Source organism: Micropterus dolomieu, linkage group LG04, assembly GCF_021292245.1.
Source record: "Micropterus dolomieu isolate WLL.071019.BEF.003 ecotype Adirondacks linkage group LG04, ASM2129224v1, whole genome shotgun sequence".
Classification (NCBI taxonomy): domain Eukaryota; kingdom Metazoa; phylum Chordata; class Actinopteri; order Centrarchiformes; family Centrarchidae; genus Micropterus; species Micropterus dolomieu.
Window position 1 is genome coordinate 28,446,347 of NC_060153.1, and position 14,249 is coordinate 28,460,595.

The 14,249-nt window shown below is 41.7% G+C and overlaps 1 protein-coding gene across 4 annotated transcripts in view; it reads left to right on the forward strand.

Annotated features, from left to right (window-relative positions):
* The window catches only part of rptor (regulatory associated protein of MTOR, complex 1), a 192,223-nt gene that overhangs the window by 172,314 nt on the left and 5,660 nt on the right, over positions 1-14,249 (forward strand). For 2 of the 4 annotated variants that reach the window (XR_006824712.1, XM_046046575.1), the window contains exons 29-33: positions 877-1,002; positions 4,658-4,705; positions 11,343-11,449; positions 12,106-12,233; positions 13,822-13,908. Coding sequence is in view for 3 of the 4 variants with exons in the window: in XM_046046575.1 (XP_045902531.1) it covers positions 877-1,002; positions 4,658-4,705; positions 11,343-11,449; positions 12,106-12,233; positions 13,822-13,908 (496 nt within the window). In the remaining variant the exon portion in view is untranslated. The remainder of the gene's footprint in view (positions 1-876; positions 1,003-4,657; positions 4,706-11,342; positions 11,450-12,105; positions 12,234-13,821; positions 13,909-14,249) is intronic. The other 2 variants (XM_046046576.1, XM_046046577.1) reach the window with 2 other exon arrangements.

Below are 14,249 nucleotides of genomic sequence, written 5' to 3' on the forward strand. Positions count from 1 at the left end.
AAATTCAAGTAATAAATTAGTAGAATATTCTTTGAGTGAGCATCTCAAATGTTCACGCCCACCAGCACAGCAGAAATCACAGTGAGACTCATTTGTAGCAGCAGCAAGCCTTAAACACTTGACTCTTATCCCCACAAACACAAAGCACTCGTGTATTCATCATCATTTATCGACAAAATAAAGCAATTACCCTCCATGGCTTTATCTTCATAAACCATAGGAACTGTAGAAAACAAGTCTGCATTCAAACACGTATTTATTTTGTTTTAACTGTGTAAGACTAAACTAAGAATGAATGCTATTTTCTATTGCACACCTCCTGAAACCTTGATAAAAGCTCAGGGATAATCTCATCAAAATATCATGTGCACTTATTCATCTTTTCAGTCATGCTGTGAGGGATATCAGGGAGGACAGCGGTTATAAGATCAAGTGAAGACTTTTATGTGTTGTAATATCTTTCTCATAAGAGTTCATGGACGTGTTTACCGTGAAGCTCGGTGTCTTAGCTGTGATTCAGCTACGCTGTTCAGACCGAGGTTTTTTAGCGTTAGAGACTTCTGCATCACCTTGTTTCTCACTGACAAGACACTCGCAAGCAACGAACCTTTTATGATGCTGCTCTACATTCTCTATTGATTCCTTTGTGTGTGTGTGTGTTCATTTTCAAGTCACGCTGTGTGTTGCATGTTTTGAGAGACTCTTACTTCAAGATTTTCATCAAATCTGCACAGGACAACGTGCTGTTCCAAATCCATTAAGAAAACAATAAGTGTTGGGTTCTGCTGGCCTTAACCTTTGCTCCACATTGGATCGATTCCTAATCTTTCACTTCCCTCTTTGTATCTTTCAACCCCACCCCTCCCCTGTCTCCAGATGACGGAGCGTTACGTATCTGGAAGAACTTCGCCGACCAGAAGAACCCGGAGATGGTGACGGCGTGGCAGGGCCTTTCGGACATGCTGCCCACTACCAGAGGTCAGCCCTCCGCCAGCGCTCACAGTAAAGATCAATGCTCTATTTTACTATCTGCCACCCCTCCACCCAACCATACTTCCACAGTACTTCCTGTAGTAACTCGCCGACTGCCCCACTGTTCATCCCAACCCCGTCACACTTCCACACCTCGCCTCCTACAGAGAAGCCAGGTAGTAGCAGAGTTTCTGAAATTTCTCGTTTTCCAGTGCTTTATTGAACCATCCAGTTTTAAATCCTACAACTTTTAACTGCAGTAGCTTTATGGAACATCTGAGCCGACTCCGTTATGTATCTACCTAAAGTTTGCTAACATAAGCTACTGGTCATATTAAACCATTTAAGGCTGTAGCAGTAAAATGCAAAGTGTTTTACTCTTTATGAATTTAGCTTTTCACTTGTTAAACGAAGAATGTTATTCCTTCTTTCAAAAGTTACATTGCCCTGTGAATGTGAGTTTCCAACTAAAGGCTAAAACTCATAGAAACTCAAACACACTAGGTTTGCCTGAAGAGTCTTTAAGTGCTTAGCTTACCAATTATTATATATTATATTTGCTCTTTGTCCGGATAAATGTTGTGTTGATTATGAAAATTAAATCCTGTAACAGAATCTTTTAATATACACACAGCCTTTGTTACATAATACGTTTAATTTAGCAAAATTCATTTTAGCAGGCTACATTAAAAATAATTGAAGTTATGTATAAGTTATTATTTATAGGCTGGCTTACAGAAACACTGCACTAAGACCTCTATTAAACTGTTTCAATATAAATGTAAGATTGTAACCCTCATGAAGCCTGGATTTAGGAGTGCGTTAGTTCATTAGTTCAAACTTAAACATGTTGCACAGTAACCATGAGGTTATTAGAAGAGATCACCAGCCCCATCAAACCCAGCAAGAGTATATTTCCATTACATTTACACTTACATTTACTCATTTGGCAGACGCTTTTATCCAAAGCGACTTACATTTGAGTAACAACATACAATCATTTACAGAGCATAAAATACAGCATGAGATCTACAGCTGACAATACAATATATAATGCAGCCATTGCACAGCATATGTCCTAATTACAATAGATGTGCACTTGTGCACGCAATGTAACCAAGTTTGAGAGGTTTTTAGTGATGCAAGCAATGTGTCCAAAACAGCAGCACACAGTGGGGTTGCCTTAAGAACCAGGTCAGTGTTGTCGGTATGTGTGAACACACACAGGCCAGACCACTTGACCAAGTGCAGGAGCGTGTGTAACATGTGGTCTTTGCAGTAACTGATTTGACCTGATGCAGTTCAACAGAGTTCAACTTTATTTCCACATTTGTTGTAGAGTCGGGCGTCTGAAATTAGTTCCATTTGTCAAAACTAATGTAACACTAACTTACAGCCAGTTATCAGTCTTACCCTGTCACATATTCCATTCCCATCAGATATCTGTCAAATGTCAGCAAGTTGGAGGAAAGCTGAACCTGTTCTGAGGCCTACATTTAAAGTCAGTTTATGTAAGAACACAAACAGGTAGATTATCAGCCATTCTTTGCTCAGAGGGGGTGTCTGAGTTGCATGAATAAATTTGATAACTTTAAACTTGGGTTGTGGACATTGGTGGATTCGCTGCCGTGTTTACCTTCTATCTTGACACACTTCCTTAATTTGTGAGGCAGTTATTCGCAAATATGTGAACCAGGCCAGACAGCCACTGTACACAGCTGTCAGACATCCACCCACTTCTGTGATCTGCCAGGTTACCCCTTCTCTCTGTCAACCCTCTCCAATGCTCCACATTTTTTGCCTTGAGTGTTTCTCAGCCCTCGATTCTGTGTCAGGGAGGTTTTTAGGGAAACTGTGACAGCTGTAGGAATGATTGTGTGATCCTACGAATACTTGACAACCTGTTCGGTACATTTATAAATTAACTACCACACTTCTGTCTGGTTTGAAAAGATTTTTAAATGATCCTTGACCCAGTGTACTAGCATGAGCACATGTGACATCAGTCTTGTGTGGGTGGACAACCTTCTGCATTTTCAGAGTAAATCACATATAGAATAATACATATTTGGCTGATTTGTTAGCAACAAGAGCAGAATTGACAGGATGAGTGACTGACCCACTCAGCTGACTGGATATCTGTGCAGAGATGTGGACCACACACTGTGTGCACATATGCGTCTCCATCAATACAAAGCCACAGAGTCACCAGAACTCTGGGGCGACCTGCAGAGAGTCGACACTCTTAACTGGCATCACCGCCTGTCTGACTCTCACAACACAAATCGGAGACTCTTCCCTTGCGGAGGACTCTCCCACAGTGAGCCACAGCCTTGTTTTCACTAAGACTTTAACATTTAATGGTGTGCTTGTTATGCTGGATGTGTCGTTAGTGATAGTAGCTGTGTCATTTCTGCATTCAGACTACACTGGGAGGCATCAATTTTAATATAAACAGCCACTCGACTGAGATCTTTTCTGGAAAAGTTTTACAGTCCAGCAGCTTGTGGTGTTCAATTTTTTTTTAACTTGGCAGGAAACTTCAGAAACATCTGCAATCTCTCCCTCACACACACACACACACACACATGCACAGAGTTTTCCCTATTGCATGCGCACATACCACGTCCCCTCCTGGTCCAATAATCAGTTTATAGTTATTACCATCGCATGGAATGTCTTTAAGATAGAGTTCAATAATTTTGTGCTTGTGTATTTAAAATTTTAGATTTTTAGCATTGCCTCAGCAGCATTAATAATTTAAAACCCAATGAAATATTACACAGGTCCGTCTTTTTGCTGCCAAAAACCTGCCCCATCTCTGTAGGCAGTTGCTTCAAGACTGTGAACGTTTCTCAAGGAGACGCTGGCAGACACACACACACACACACACACACACACACACACTTCTCTTATGCACACCAGTCCCTGCACAACCTGTCCTCACTCATCCCGTCCCTGTTGTCCAATAACATGCTTTCGTTTTTCATCAGTGAACCATCTCGGTAGACTCTCTGTCTGTCTGGCTTGTTGTTTCTTTGCTCGTTCTTTGATATTGTTCTGTGTTTTTCCCCGTCTCGAGAGAGGCTGAACAAGGCAGCAAGCAGTTTTCCCAAAAAAAACATACACCTACTCAAAATCTCAGAGCTCTTGCTATCACACGTCATTTCGTGTCATTAAATTAACGGACCAGTTAAATTATTTCTGCGTGTCCTTTTCACTATCGACCTTGCTCAAACTCTCATTCCCATGCACAGACACATTCAGAGTCCTCTCTAGTCAAGCTTCTGCCCTGTGGTGAAGGGATTTAGGATTCTGATTCTGCTGGCTTGGAGGGGGGGGACCTTGTGCAGCTTCCACAGCCTCTGTTTGTAATGCAGTGGCAGCAACTCAGCTTGTGCCTCTCTCTCAGTCTCTCTCCTTTCACTTTTTGATCCCAGCATATCACTGTTAGTCATTTGGGAAACGCCACACTGGGAAACAGCTGCCTTGTTCATCCTTCAGCTGTTTGAATGCATGTGTTGTATACTCATCACGGCATACTTGTGTGTATGTGTGTCATTGTTTGGGTCTGCATGCACTGGGGGGGGGTCCTTGCTAATTTGTTGCTTGCTTTGTTGCGTTCCCGCTCTACTCCCTCCCTCCCCTCCTCCCCCCTTCCATGTGAACCCTCCCCTGCTCGCAGGTCTGGCCAGAAGGGTCTCCATCTATCTTGACAGGAGTAAGCAAGGAGGTGAGTGTCACCATTCTCTTCTCTACTCCCTCACTCCCAGAGCAAAGGTGCTGCACTGAACAGCCGGCAGCATGCCTATTTTTTGTTTTCTTTTATTCACCCGACCACCGCCCTCATCACTTCATCCGTCCGGTGAGGCTCCATCACGTCATCGCTAGCAGTCATCCCGAAAGTTAAAAGACTCACTATGAAAGTAAGGGTAAAGTACCGACAAGCCCTCTTTAACAAGTTGGACACTTGTTCTCATAAATAATAAATTGCTGAGCCCTGCTCGCTTTAGTTATTGTTGTTACACCTGTCTAGCTTTTCAATTCTAGTACGACACATCTGATAATGGAGGCAAAGGTACCACTCTAAATTTTCAATTGTCATTTTTGATTATTGACAGAATTTGACAAAAGCAGACTTCTTAGTTTTAGCTGTTGATATGCTGGCTTAAATGACTATTGGACAAAAACCGCTAACAGGTACAGCATTCACTCCCAGCAGCCAGCTGGTGCTGCAGCCAATATCCCAGCCAATACTTTGATATCGGCTGCAGCACCAGTCGGCAGTAATGTATACATAACACCCGGGTGGACACGCACATTTACCACCTGTCGCCTGTCCAGTACGGTGCTGTTAAGTAGAAACACTGCGGCTACACCTTATTTGGTATCATCTTATAATGAGAACCCTGTGTGATCCTAAATATTTACTTGTGGCTACCTACATGATGTTATGTTAAAAGACTGAGGCCAAAGGCTAAACCTTGATGTCCCAGGCAAAAAGTCAGCATCCTCACCATTTGAAGATCCATGTAGAAGAACGTGTTAGTTATTAATATGACATGGAAAAAGCAAAATCAGACTCATATTTCACAACCCCATCTGGCTACTTTGCTCACATACTAGTTTGTATTTTTCATGCCGTGGGTTTTCACAGAAAAAAAATGCTTTAAGGACTAACTGATGTCCATGGCAAACTTAAACCTAGCTCAGGTATAGCTGGCAGAGTTTGCTTGCGGGAAAGAGCAGGAGAAAGCTGCTAATGTTAGCCTAAACTCTGGAAGCACAAAGGATCGACTTCCACACAGAGGAGAAAATACTACACAATGCATGTGCAGGTCATCAACAGAGCTTTATGTGAGTGTAACCCCTCACACTAAAGTAGTTAGTTAATGAGCTAAGTGCTGGACATGCTAATGTTTAAAGCTTACATTGGCGCTGTTCAATCCATTCCTCACACTTTTGCTTTTGTGTTTTTTGTCTTTATTAGACATCACCCTCAAAACTCTTTAAATGCGTAAGAGTTAAGAGTATCCCTCTTACTGCAGCTTCAAGGACACCGCTTCAGTATGTCGAGAAAGTCAAAACTTGACACTGCCTAGTTACAGTTGCTAAGCTCTTGTTAGACCATCAAAATCAAATTTGTACATGTGGGTAGTTTTGTGGCTTTTGAATGGGTGAAATCCACTCATTCGAAATAGATCTCAAGCTGAGCTCTCTCTTCAAACATGCATTGACCCCATTACTCATCTTCACCTCAAAATGGCCTCTGTCATGTATAAAAAAAATAAATAAAAAAACACTGATCCCAAAGGTGTCAGTGTTTAATTGGGAGCGTGTCGGTACTGTGCGATTTTAATAGCATTGAGCCACTCAGTCTGTCTCACCGGAGAGATCAGCCTGTTAAACTCCAGAGGAACCAGTGAAATTATGGGATCCGTGGCTGGCACAAACTGGAGAAACTATTCCTGCAGCTACTGCACAGCACGCAGACTTCACATCTCTGCAGATTAGATTGAGAGCCGATCTAATTAAGTTCTGATCCACATACTGTTAATAATGTTTCAACTTGTTTTTTTCCCCTTCATTTACCTCCATCCCCTCACTCTACTTATTCCAAGCCCTGCAGTTGCTCAAGTGGGGATGTTGTCCCTTTTCTTTTGACTGCATAAGTGAAAGTAGGGCAGCCCTGTCCTCTTTGGTTTTAGGGATGCAGATGCTGTGTCCTGCTCTACATTTGGGTGCACTGCCTGGTGCCTTGTTAACATTGGGCCTCTGGAAACCTGCCAAATCTAGAACCAGGCATTCATGTGGAGTGGGGTATAAACCTCACGAGTTGAACTTCTCCACCATATTTGACTCGTTCATCACAAAGTTGCATGTCTTCAGTTCCAGCTGTCGGGGACCTCTTGTTGTGAATTATGTAAAATGATTTTAGAAACTAGGGTTAGTCTCCTGTCCACAATAATCAAGTCAGCAAGTGCTAATGTTATGTAGGTTATGCCTCATCTCACAAGGTCTTTGTCAACCAGCCCGGTCAAAGCTTTTTACCTCCAAATGGCAGGCCTCTGCCTCCAAAGTTCAGATAAATGCCACAGCAGGAAAAGTCTCACTGCCAGTCAGAGGGCTTCCATAGATAACGTCATCTTCTATTAGAGGGACATGCTGGGTCCCCGGTAATCCCGGAGAAGGTTTATTACCAGAGTCCCGGAGAACCTTTTCAAAGCAAACACGATGAAGGGAAAACGCTGAGGGAGAGAAGAACTAGGAAGGCTGGTTTAATGAGCTGCTCTGTGTGGGATTGCTAGTCCATCACTGGAGATAATGGTGCAGAATAAGAACGCAGAGGAAAGCTTCTTCTCCAGAGAGAAAAGAGAGAAGTGAAACAGAGATATTTATGCAAAGGAATAATTAAATATATCACAAATGAGGGAGTGTCTTGGCACGCTGGAACAGGAACAAGATGATCTACCACAACTGCTGGCAGCCCGGCTGTTAGTGGTGGTAAAAGTAACTTTTTTCCCATGTCGACAATTCAACAAAGGAGAAACAATTCTGCTAATTATATCATTACTGTTTTTGATATTATCATTGGGGAAGAAAATTTGATGTCAAGCAGCAAGTGAAAGAGACCAGGCTTAAAGAGAGAATGTACATCGAAGCTATCTATACCTCCACCTCTGTAAGGTAAGATTTACAGCTGAGGAAACATTGCCCACACTCTTTTTCTCCTGCTCTTCCTTCTCACATCTCTATTCTCCATGTCCATATTGATTTCTGTGTGGGTAACTAAGATCCGCTCAGGCCCACAAAGATTCCCTCATTGCTGAATTTTAACCCGTTTTGAGCAGTGTTGAGAGAGACAAACCTGCCGGTTCACAGATCTGTGAGCTCTGACCCCCTGAACTCCTGGTAACTGTTTTTGATTGGAGTCAGGTGGGATTTAGTCGCCTGAAAAGGAGAAGCAAAGAAAAGATAACAAGGAGACTTGTGATGAAGTGAGTTTGGGGTGAGAGGAAGTGGGTAGCTGGATTGAGAGCTAGAGAGATTGATGGAAGGGATGGAAAGACAGATGGAATAACTACCCTGGCATCCACAACTCCAGGAACCCAAAAGCCCCCAGTTTTGCTGAGTGAAAACTCATTTGTGCTAATTTAATGGACCATTTGTTTGAGAATATGAACCATTAAAGCACAATATCAACTGACATAGTATGGGCCATAAGGTGGGTCCTGCTTTATCACTCAAAGGATAATTGTAATTCATTACAACTTTGCATCTTTTCTACCGGTTATAAAAACATTATACGCACTAGAGTAATTACTAGTGACGTTCTTCACCGCAACAAGGAGGCAAGACGCACTTTGCATCTTTTCTACCGGTTATAAAAACATTATACGCACTAGAGTAATTACTAGTGACGTTCTTCACCGCAACAAGGAGGCAAGACGCAACCGACAGACAAGCAAACTGTAGCCATATTGTCTAAACCACTTTATGTGGAGGTAAAACAAAAAAAATGTATTAATAATTCCTAATTGCACAGGAAAACTGTGCACAACTACAGTAAGTGAAGTATATGAAAGTTGAACCAGGAAGTCAGTCTGGGGAAAAAAAGGATTTTCTCATTCAGACATTCTGAATGAAGTTTGTGAAAGTCTTTTGCTGAGCAACACATATTAATGAATCGGTAGGAAAAATCTGACAATAGAACCAGAAATTGGAAAGTAACATATATTAAAGGGATTAAATAAGGTTTTCAAAATCTGTTTAACTAGAAGTTATGTTTGCATGAATGATTTTAGGAGTTATTATTTGAAACCCACAAAAATAAGAGAAACGTTGTAATATACTGGTATTATTCTTCAATTTGAGGCCTTGTATCTTGAGAGTCTAGTTATTTCAGTTTTGTTTTTACATTTACACCTTCTCCTAAATTAATTAATCAATCAAAGTACCATAAAGCAAACATGGGGCCAGGTGACACAGTCACACAGTGACAATAAGACCATAGCGCTTAGGCTGGTGTGGGGGGGTCTTCTCTCAGACACATGATATTTCGTCCACAATGGATTTCTCATCATGGTGAGGACACAGGGAAAAATAATGATGCATAAAGAACTGAATCTAAACTGCAGGAAGGATTGGTGACGTGTGCTCCTTATTTTAAAGGAAACACATGCACACACTTTTGTGAGTTGGGAAATCTTCTCTTCTCCACCCTTCTCATTGTAACCCAGATTTCCTCATCACAAAGCTGCCAGCTTCAAAGGGAATGCCTGCTCTCTTCTCACAGCCTCTGAAATGAGCCAGCATCAAATATGCCTACATGCGACTGTGAACGTGTCACTGACTGAGTGGTTTTCCCTGCGTGCTATCCCCCAACATGTGCCCACGCTACCAGCAGTGTGACGTCACAGTAGAGGATTTGAAGCCACCACATGGGACCTGGGTTTTCCTGACAAGCTTAGTAGAACAGTAAAAACCCTGTCACAGATGGTTCAGTAGGAGAAAGTTAATCTAAGTTACAACTCATAAAGGAGGCGCACAGAGATGAGCTGCGGGAATCACAAATGATGCACGTTATTGTTCTGCAAGGCTCTAGAACACCAATGTAACTGAGTCCTTATCCTGCTCGCTCCACTTCAAAATTATATTTTATATTATATTTCAAATGAGCAAGTTTGGTGGAAAGAAGCTGTGCAGAAGAATTACATGAATGTAAAAAGCAACGTGGTGACGTAGGTGGGTGAGTCGGAGATGTTATTGATTGTGAAAAAACTGGAGGAGGAAGTGACTAAGAAAAAGGAGAAGGAAGAAGGAAATGAAGCATGGCATGATGGGTTTCAAGAGGAGGGAAAAGGGTGCAGTTTCTGAAGCATCTGTGGTAAAAGCATCCTTGTGAAAGAAAGACGGAGAGTGCTTTCATGCATTTTGTTTTCTGGAGTCCCTCCTTGTGCCTTTATCCCCTCTCCATCATATAAACATGCATTATCAAAGCTCTTCTCAGCTCTGTGGCTTGTGGGAAATGTGGTTGTTCAAATGCTGCTGGGGTTCCAGTTAAGCTGAAATGATACTTTCCACATGCATCTAGCCACTAGGATCTCTAATAACTCACGATCTACTTAGGAACTTTATGCAAAGCTTTCAGCGGTCTTTGGAGGGTTCTGACAATGAACTGCAACATCCTTGGTTTGTGTCCAGCCAGGGACCTTTGTTGTGCGTCATTTCCCATCTGTCTGTCCTCATTTCTTGTCATCTGAAAGCAAAAAATTTAAAATGATTTTTATTTTAAAGTATTTCTAAAGTCCACTAAATGTGTTTAAAGCTCCAGAACAAGCTAGCAAGTACAACTTGAGATTATTTTGTGAGATTGCTGATCGCAAGGCAAGACCGTGTCGGAAAGGTGTGGTGGGAGAGGGTTTCCGACACTGTTCTAGGATCCAACAAGCACTTCATTTGAAGAGTACTGACACCTTTAGGCTGCAGCCAAAGGCCTCTGCCAGCCACCACTGAGCCAGCAGGGCAAGTGTGGCTGACATGGCACTGCTCACTTGATTCCTGCTGCGACTGCCAACATATGAAGAGTCTTGCTGTCTTCAGCTTCTTCACTCGAGTGCCATTTGACTCATCTACAGAAAGCCAGAATCTGCTGACAGGCTCAGTTCCAGGGTCAGTGTTTGCATCTCCCAGTGGTCGTCTTGACGGGGGAAGGATGCAAAATGCTAATCCATGCTTCCGTCTGCTTGAAGTGCATGTTTATACACTCAAGAGTGTGGGAGCCTTAATCAAAAACACAGACTTGACAATGTGTGATATATGGCTTTATAAATTGACATAAAAAGTTATTGCACCTGCAGTCTCTGCAGAAAGCAGTGTGTTTCTGGTTTTGCTGAGTCCTTTGAGGTGTATTTATCAGTTACACAGAGGTGCAGGGAGCCGTTGCACTAATCTGTCATTTGACTTGCTACATGTGGCAGCAAGAGCCTTCTGAAACCTCCCACAGATTGTGTGTGTTGTGCATTGGGGTGATCAACACATGCTCGGTGTGTTTACCAGCTGCGTTTGTGTGTGATGGTTCACTTATAAATTAAATTAACTCTGTTTCAAAAAGGTAATTTAAAACAGCAGTTCACATTGTGTACAAATTCTCAGTAATTTAATATTATATATCAGATATTTGGGCACCTTTTTTTCAGCGTTAATTGTGATTAAAAAGCCACCTTCTATTTTGTGTTTATTGAAATGGTCCAGATGTAGAAGTCTTATAACAACACACAGTACTGGTGTGTGTTTAACGGAGTGTGTACATGTGTTTATTTGTGTTTGCACGCTCTGCATTATAATTGCCGTGTCATCCTGTGTTGTAGGTGCAGGCATGGTCGTTGACTGGGAGCAGGAGACGGGTCTCCTTATGACGTCTGGAGATGTCCGAGTAATCAGGATCTGGGACACTGACAGGGAGATGAAGGTCCAGGTATTGTACTGCACCTGTCCTGGTTGTATGTCTAATTTTCTCAAAAAGGGTCACAATGAACTTATCTGTAACTTGGCTGTAGTCTAGAGCTGAGCTTGACAAGATGAGAAGTATCATAGTGACCACTCTGCAGAGGATGAACCCTTTTAATTTGGAAAACAAAATGGCTGGTCCTTGAAACTATCCTCAGAATTACAGCTATTTTCTCAATGTGGTCTGTTGATACTAAAACATAAATATGTTATAGTAAATCATGTCTTTGATTCTGTGGTTTTTAGCTCTTTATATTTAATGATTTAATGTGCACAGTATGCTCATGCTGTTGTCTGTTTTAGTAAACTAATGGAAATCTGTTGTAGAGCCAGTACCATTAGTGTTCTTTACTCTTTCTTTCCTTCTTTGTTTTTACACATCTATTGGTCCTCGGTGTGCTAATCATTGTCTTGATGGATGGTCTTAATACAAGTACAATTGGCCCAACCTCGCCTGTGGCTGCATATTGATGCTAGGTCCAACTTCAAATGAGCCAACAGTCAACAGAGCCCTTGACTGATGATTTCAAAAACGGTTTAGTGAGAAATGAGCATTGTAATGACAGTGGTAGTTTTCTGTACACACCTTTAATGGGGATGTGTGTGTTTGTGTGTATCCACCAGGACATCCCAACAGGAGCAGACAGCTGTGTGACCAGCCTTTCATGCGATTCCCAGCATTCGCTCATCGTCGCCGGCCTGGGTGACGGATCTGTACGTGTATTCGACAGGAGGATGGGTCCAAATGACTGGTAAAACACACGCCCTCTCTCAGATCTTGCATGCAATGTCTGACCTCATCACTGTCTTATCACAGAGAAGGTTAAACTTATCATCAATTTATGGTTTTAATTTCCAACTTCTCCTTCTTCATTTTTTTTCTTTTCGTGTCTCGCCATTATTTAAATACATTCAAGAACACACACAGCAGTTTCTATGAGCATTAACTCCTACAGTCCTACATTATTAACTTCTCTAATCTATATTTATTACATATAGAGTGTTGTAAATCTCCCTTTGGAGTTCCCACCTCTTTAATGGACCCCGGTGGCACCATATCCCCCCAGTTGGTTTAACATTATTTTAATTTCAGTCCCAAAGGGGGAAAACAAAGCCGTTAAGCCATGAAGTGAACCATAAATCTTTAAGTAAAGCTAATTTAATAGTTCCCCTCAGGCATGGAGTTACATCTTTCAGCATCTATGTTGCTCCCCCTGAAATTAGTCTAGGACCAGCAAACAGCGCATACAGGTCATGTTGGGAACATTCTTCAGGAAATGTTTTGTGTGCTTCACGTGTGCAGCAGTTTACAAGGAGTGTTTTACGGCTGTAAACTAAAAGTGACTGTTAATTGTTGTAAATTCATGTTATGTCTACCCCTTCTGCTTCTTGTTGCCAGCACTGGAGGAAAATCATCAAATTTAATGTGTTTACCAAGTGTTGTGTCCTTGAAATTTAGGAAGATCAAATGCATTTGCTGCCTCACCTGTAGGATGTGTTTGACTATGTGCATTAGTGGGAATGGGTAATTCAGGTACAGCTCAGTTCTAAAAAGATGGTTGAACATGTTCAACTCTAATGCCAATTCAGTCTCTCAAGTAGACAGTTGGTGCCACCCAGTGATTTTTCACCCATATTACATGTTACAGCATAAAGCGAGTTGCTTGACTTCCGTTTATTGGAGCTTTTTTATTATTATTAAATAAGAAAGCAATCCTCTATTCCGCATGGCATATGAGAGGAGGGGCTTCAGCATATACACACAAGTTCTAACAATGCTAGACACTGTTTAAATCAATTCAAAATACTATACAGACTCCTTTTATTTAAAGAAAAAACAAATCTGCCCAATCCTCAGGAACAAATGGAAGCTATAGTTTCTTTTGGCCTATTTTTTTGACATTATTTCTTATAAGGAAATAGCTCTAATGCTGAACCAGGTCCTGACATGTTAGTACTGTTCTAACCAAGAACACTACTCCCCAAATGTAGCTGGCTGACTTCATGAAACCTTACAACTAGAGAAGATTCAATATACTTAAAAAATAAAATTACATAAAAACTAAAACAAGAGAAGTGCTCTCAGTTTGATAGATGCATTGACACACATGCACACACACAAAACCGCACTTTGTAATGTCTATTTTTTCATTTGTTTGGTGATTTTTGGGGCTTTTCTCGTTTTTATTTAGTTTATACTGGAGCTCATGATGTTTGCAGTCTCACAGCTCTGGTGTGTTCCTTTCCTGTGTTTGCTGTCAGGTCATTGTGAAGGAACACACAGTTAAAAGTTACCTTACAGTAGTTGACATTTGTTCTGTCTGTTGTTTGTTTCTGCAGTCGGGTGATGACCTACAGGGAGCATGGAGCCTGGGTGGTCAAAGCTCATCTACAGAAGGAGACGGACGGACATATTATCAGCGTCAGGTATGCTCTGTCTGTTAAAGCTAGGGTAGGCAACGTTGGAGAAACTAGCAAGCGACAGCTAGATTTTTAATGGATTTAACCGAAAGAATCCCAAAAATCCAACCCCCTCCCTTCATGCCTCCCTCCAAAGCCACTCCCCCAAAACACATGTTCATGCGCAGTGAGTGCACGTAGGTAGGCAGGCAGGTGGGCCAGCCAGTCATACCCTTCAGATCGAATAAAATGATTGGCTAGCCTACCTGCCTGTCTGTGGGATGTAAAGAGAATTTCAACTAATACAACAAAAAATGTTTCTGAAATAAACTCATTACCAAAGCTTTAAGATTTATGCAACCTAGCTT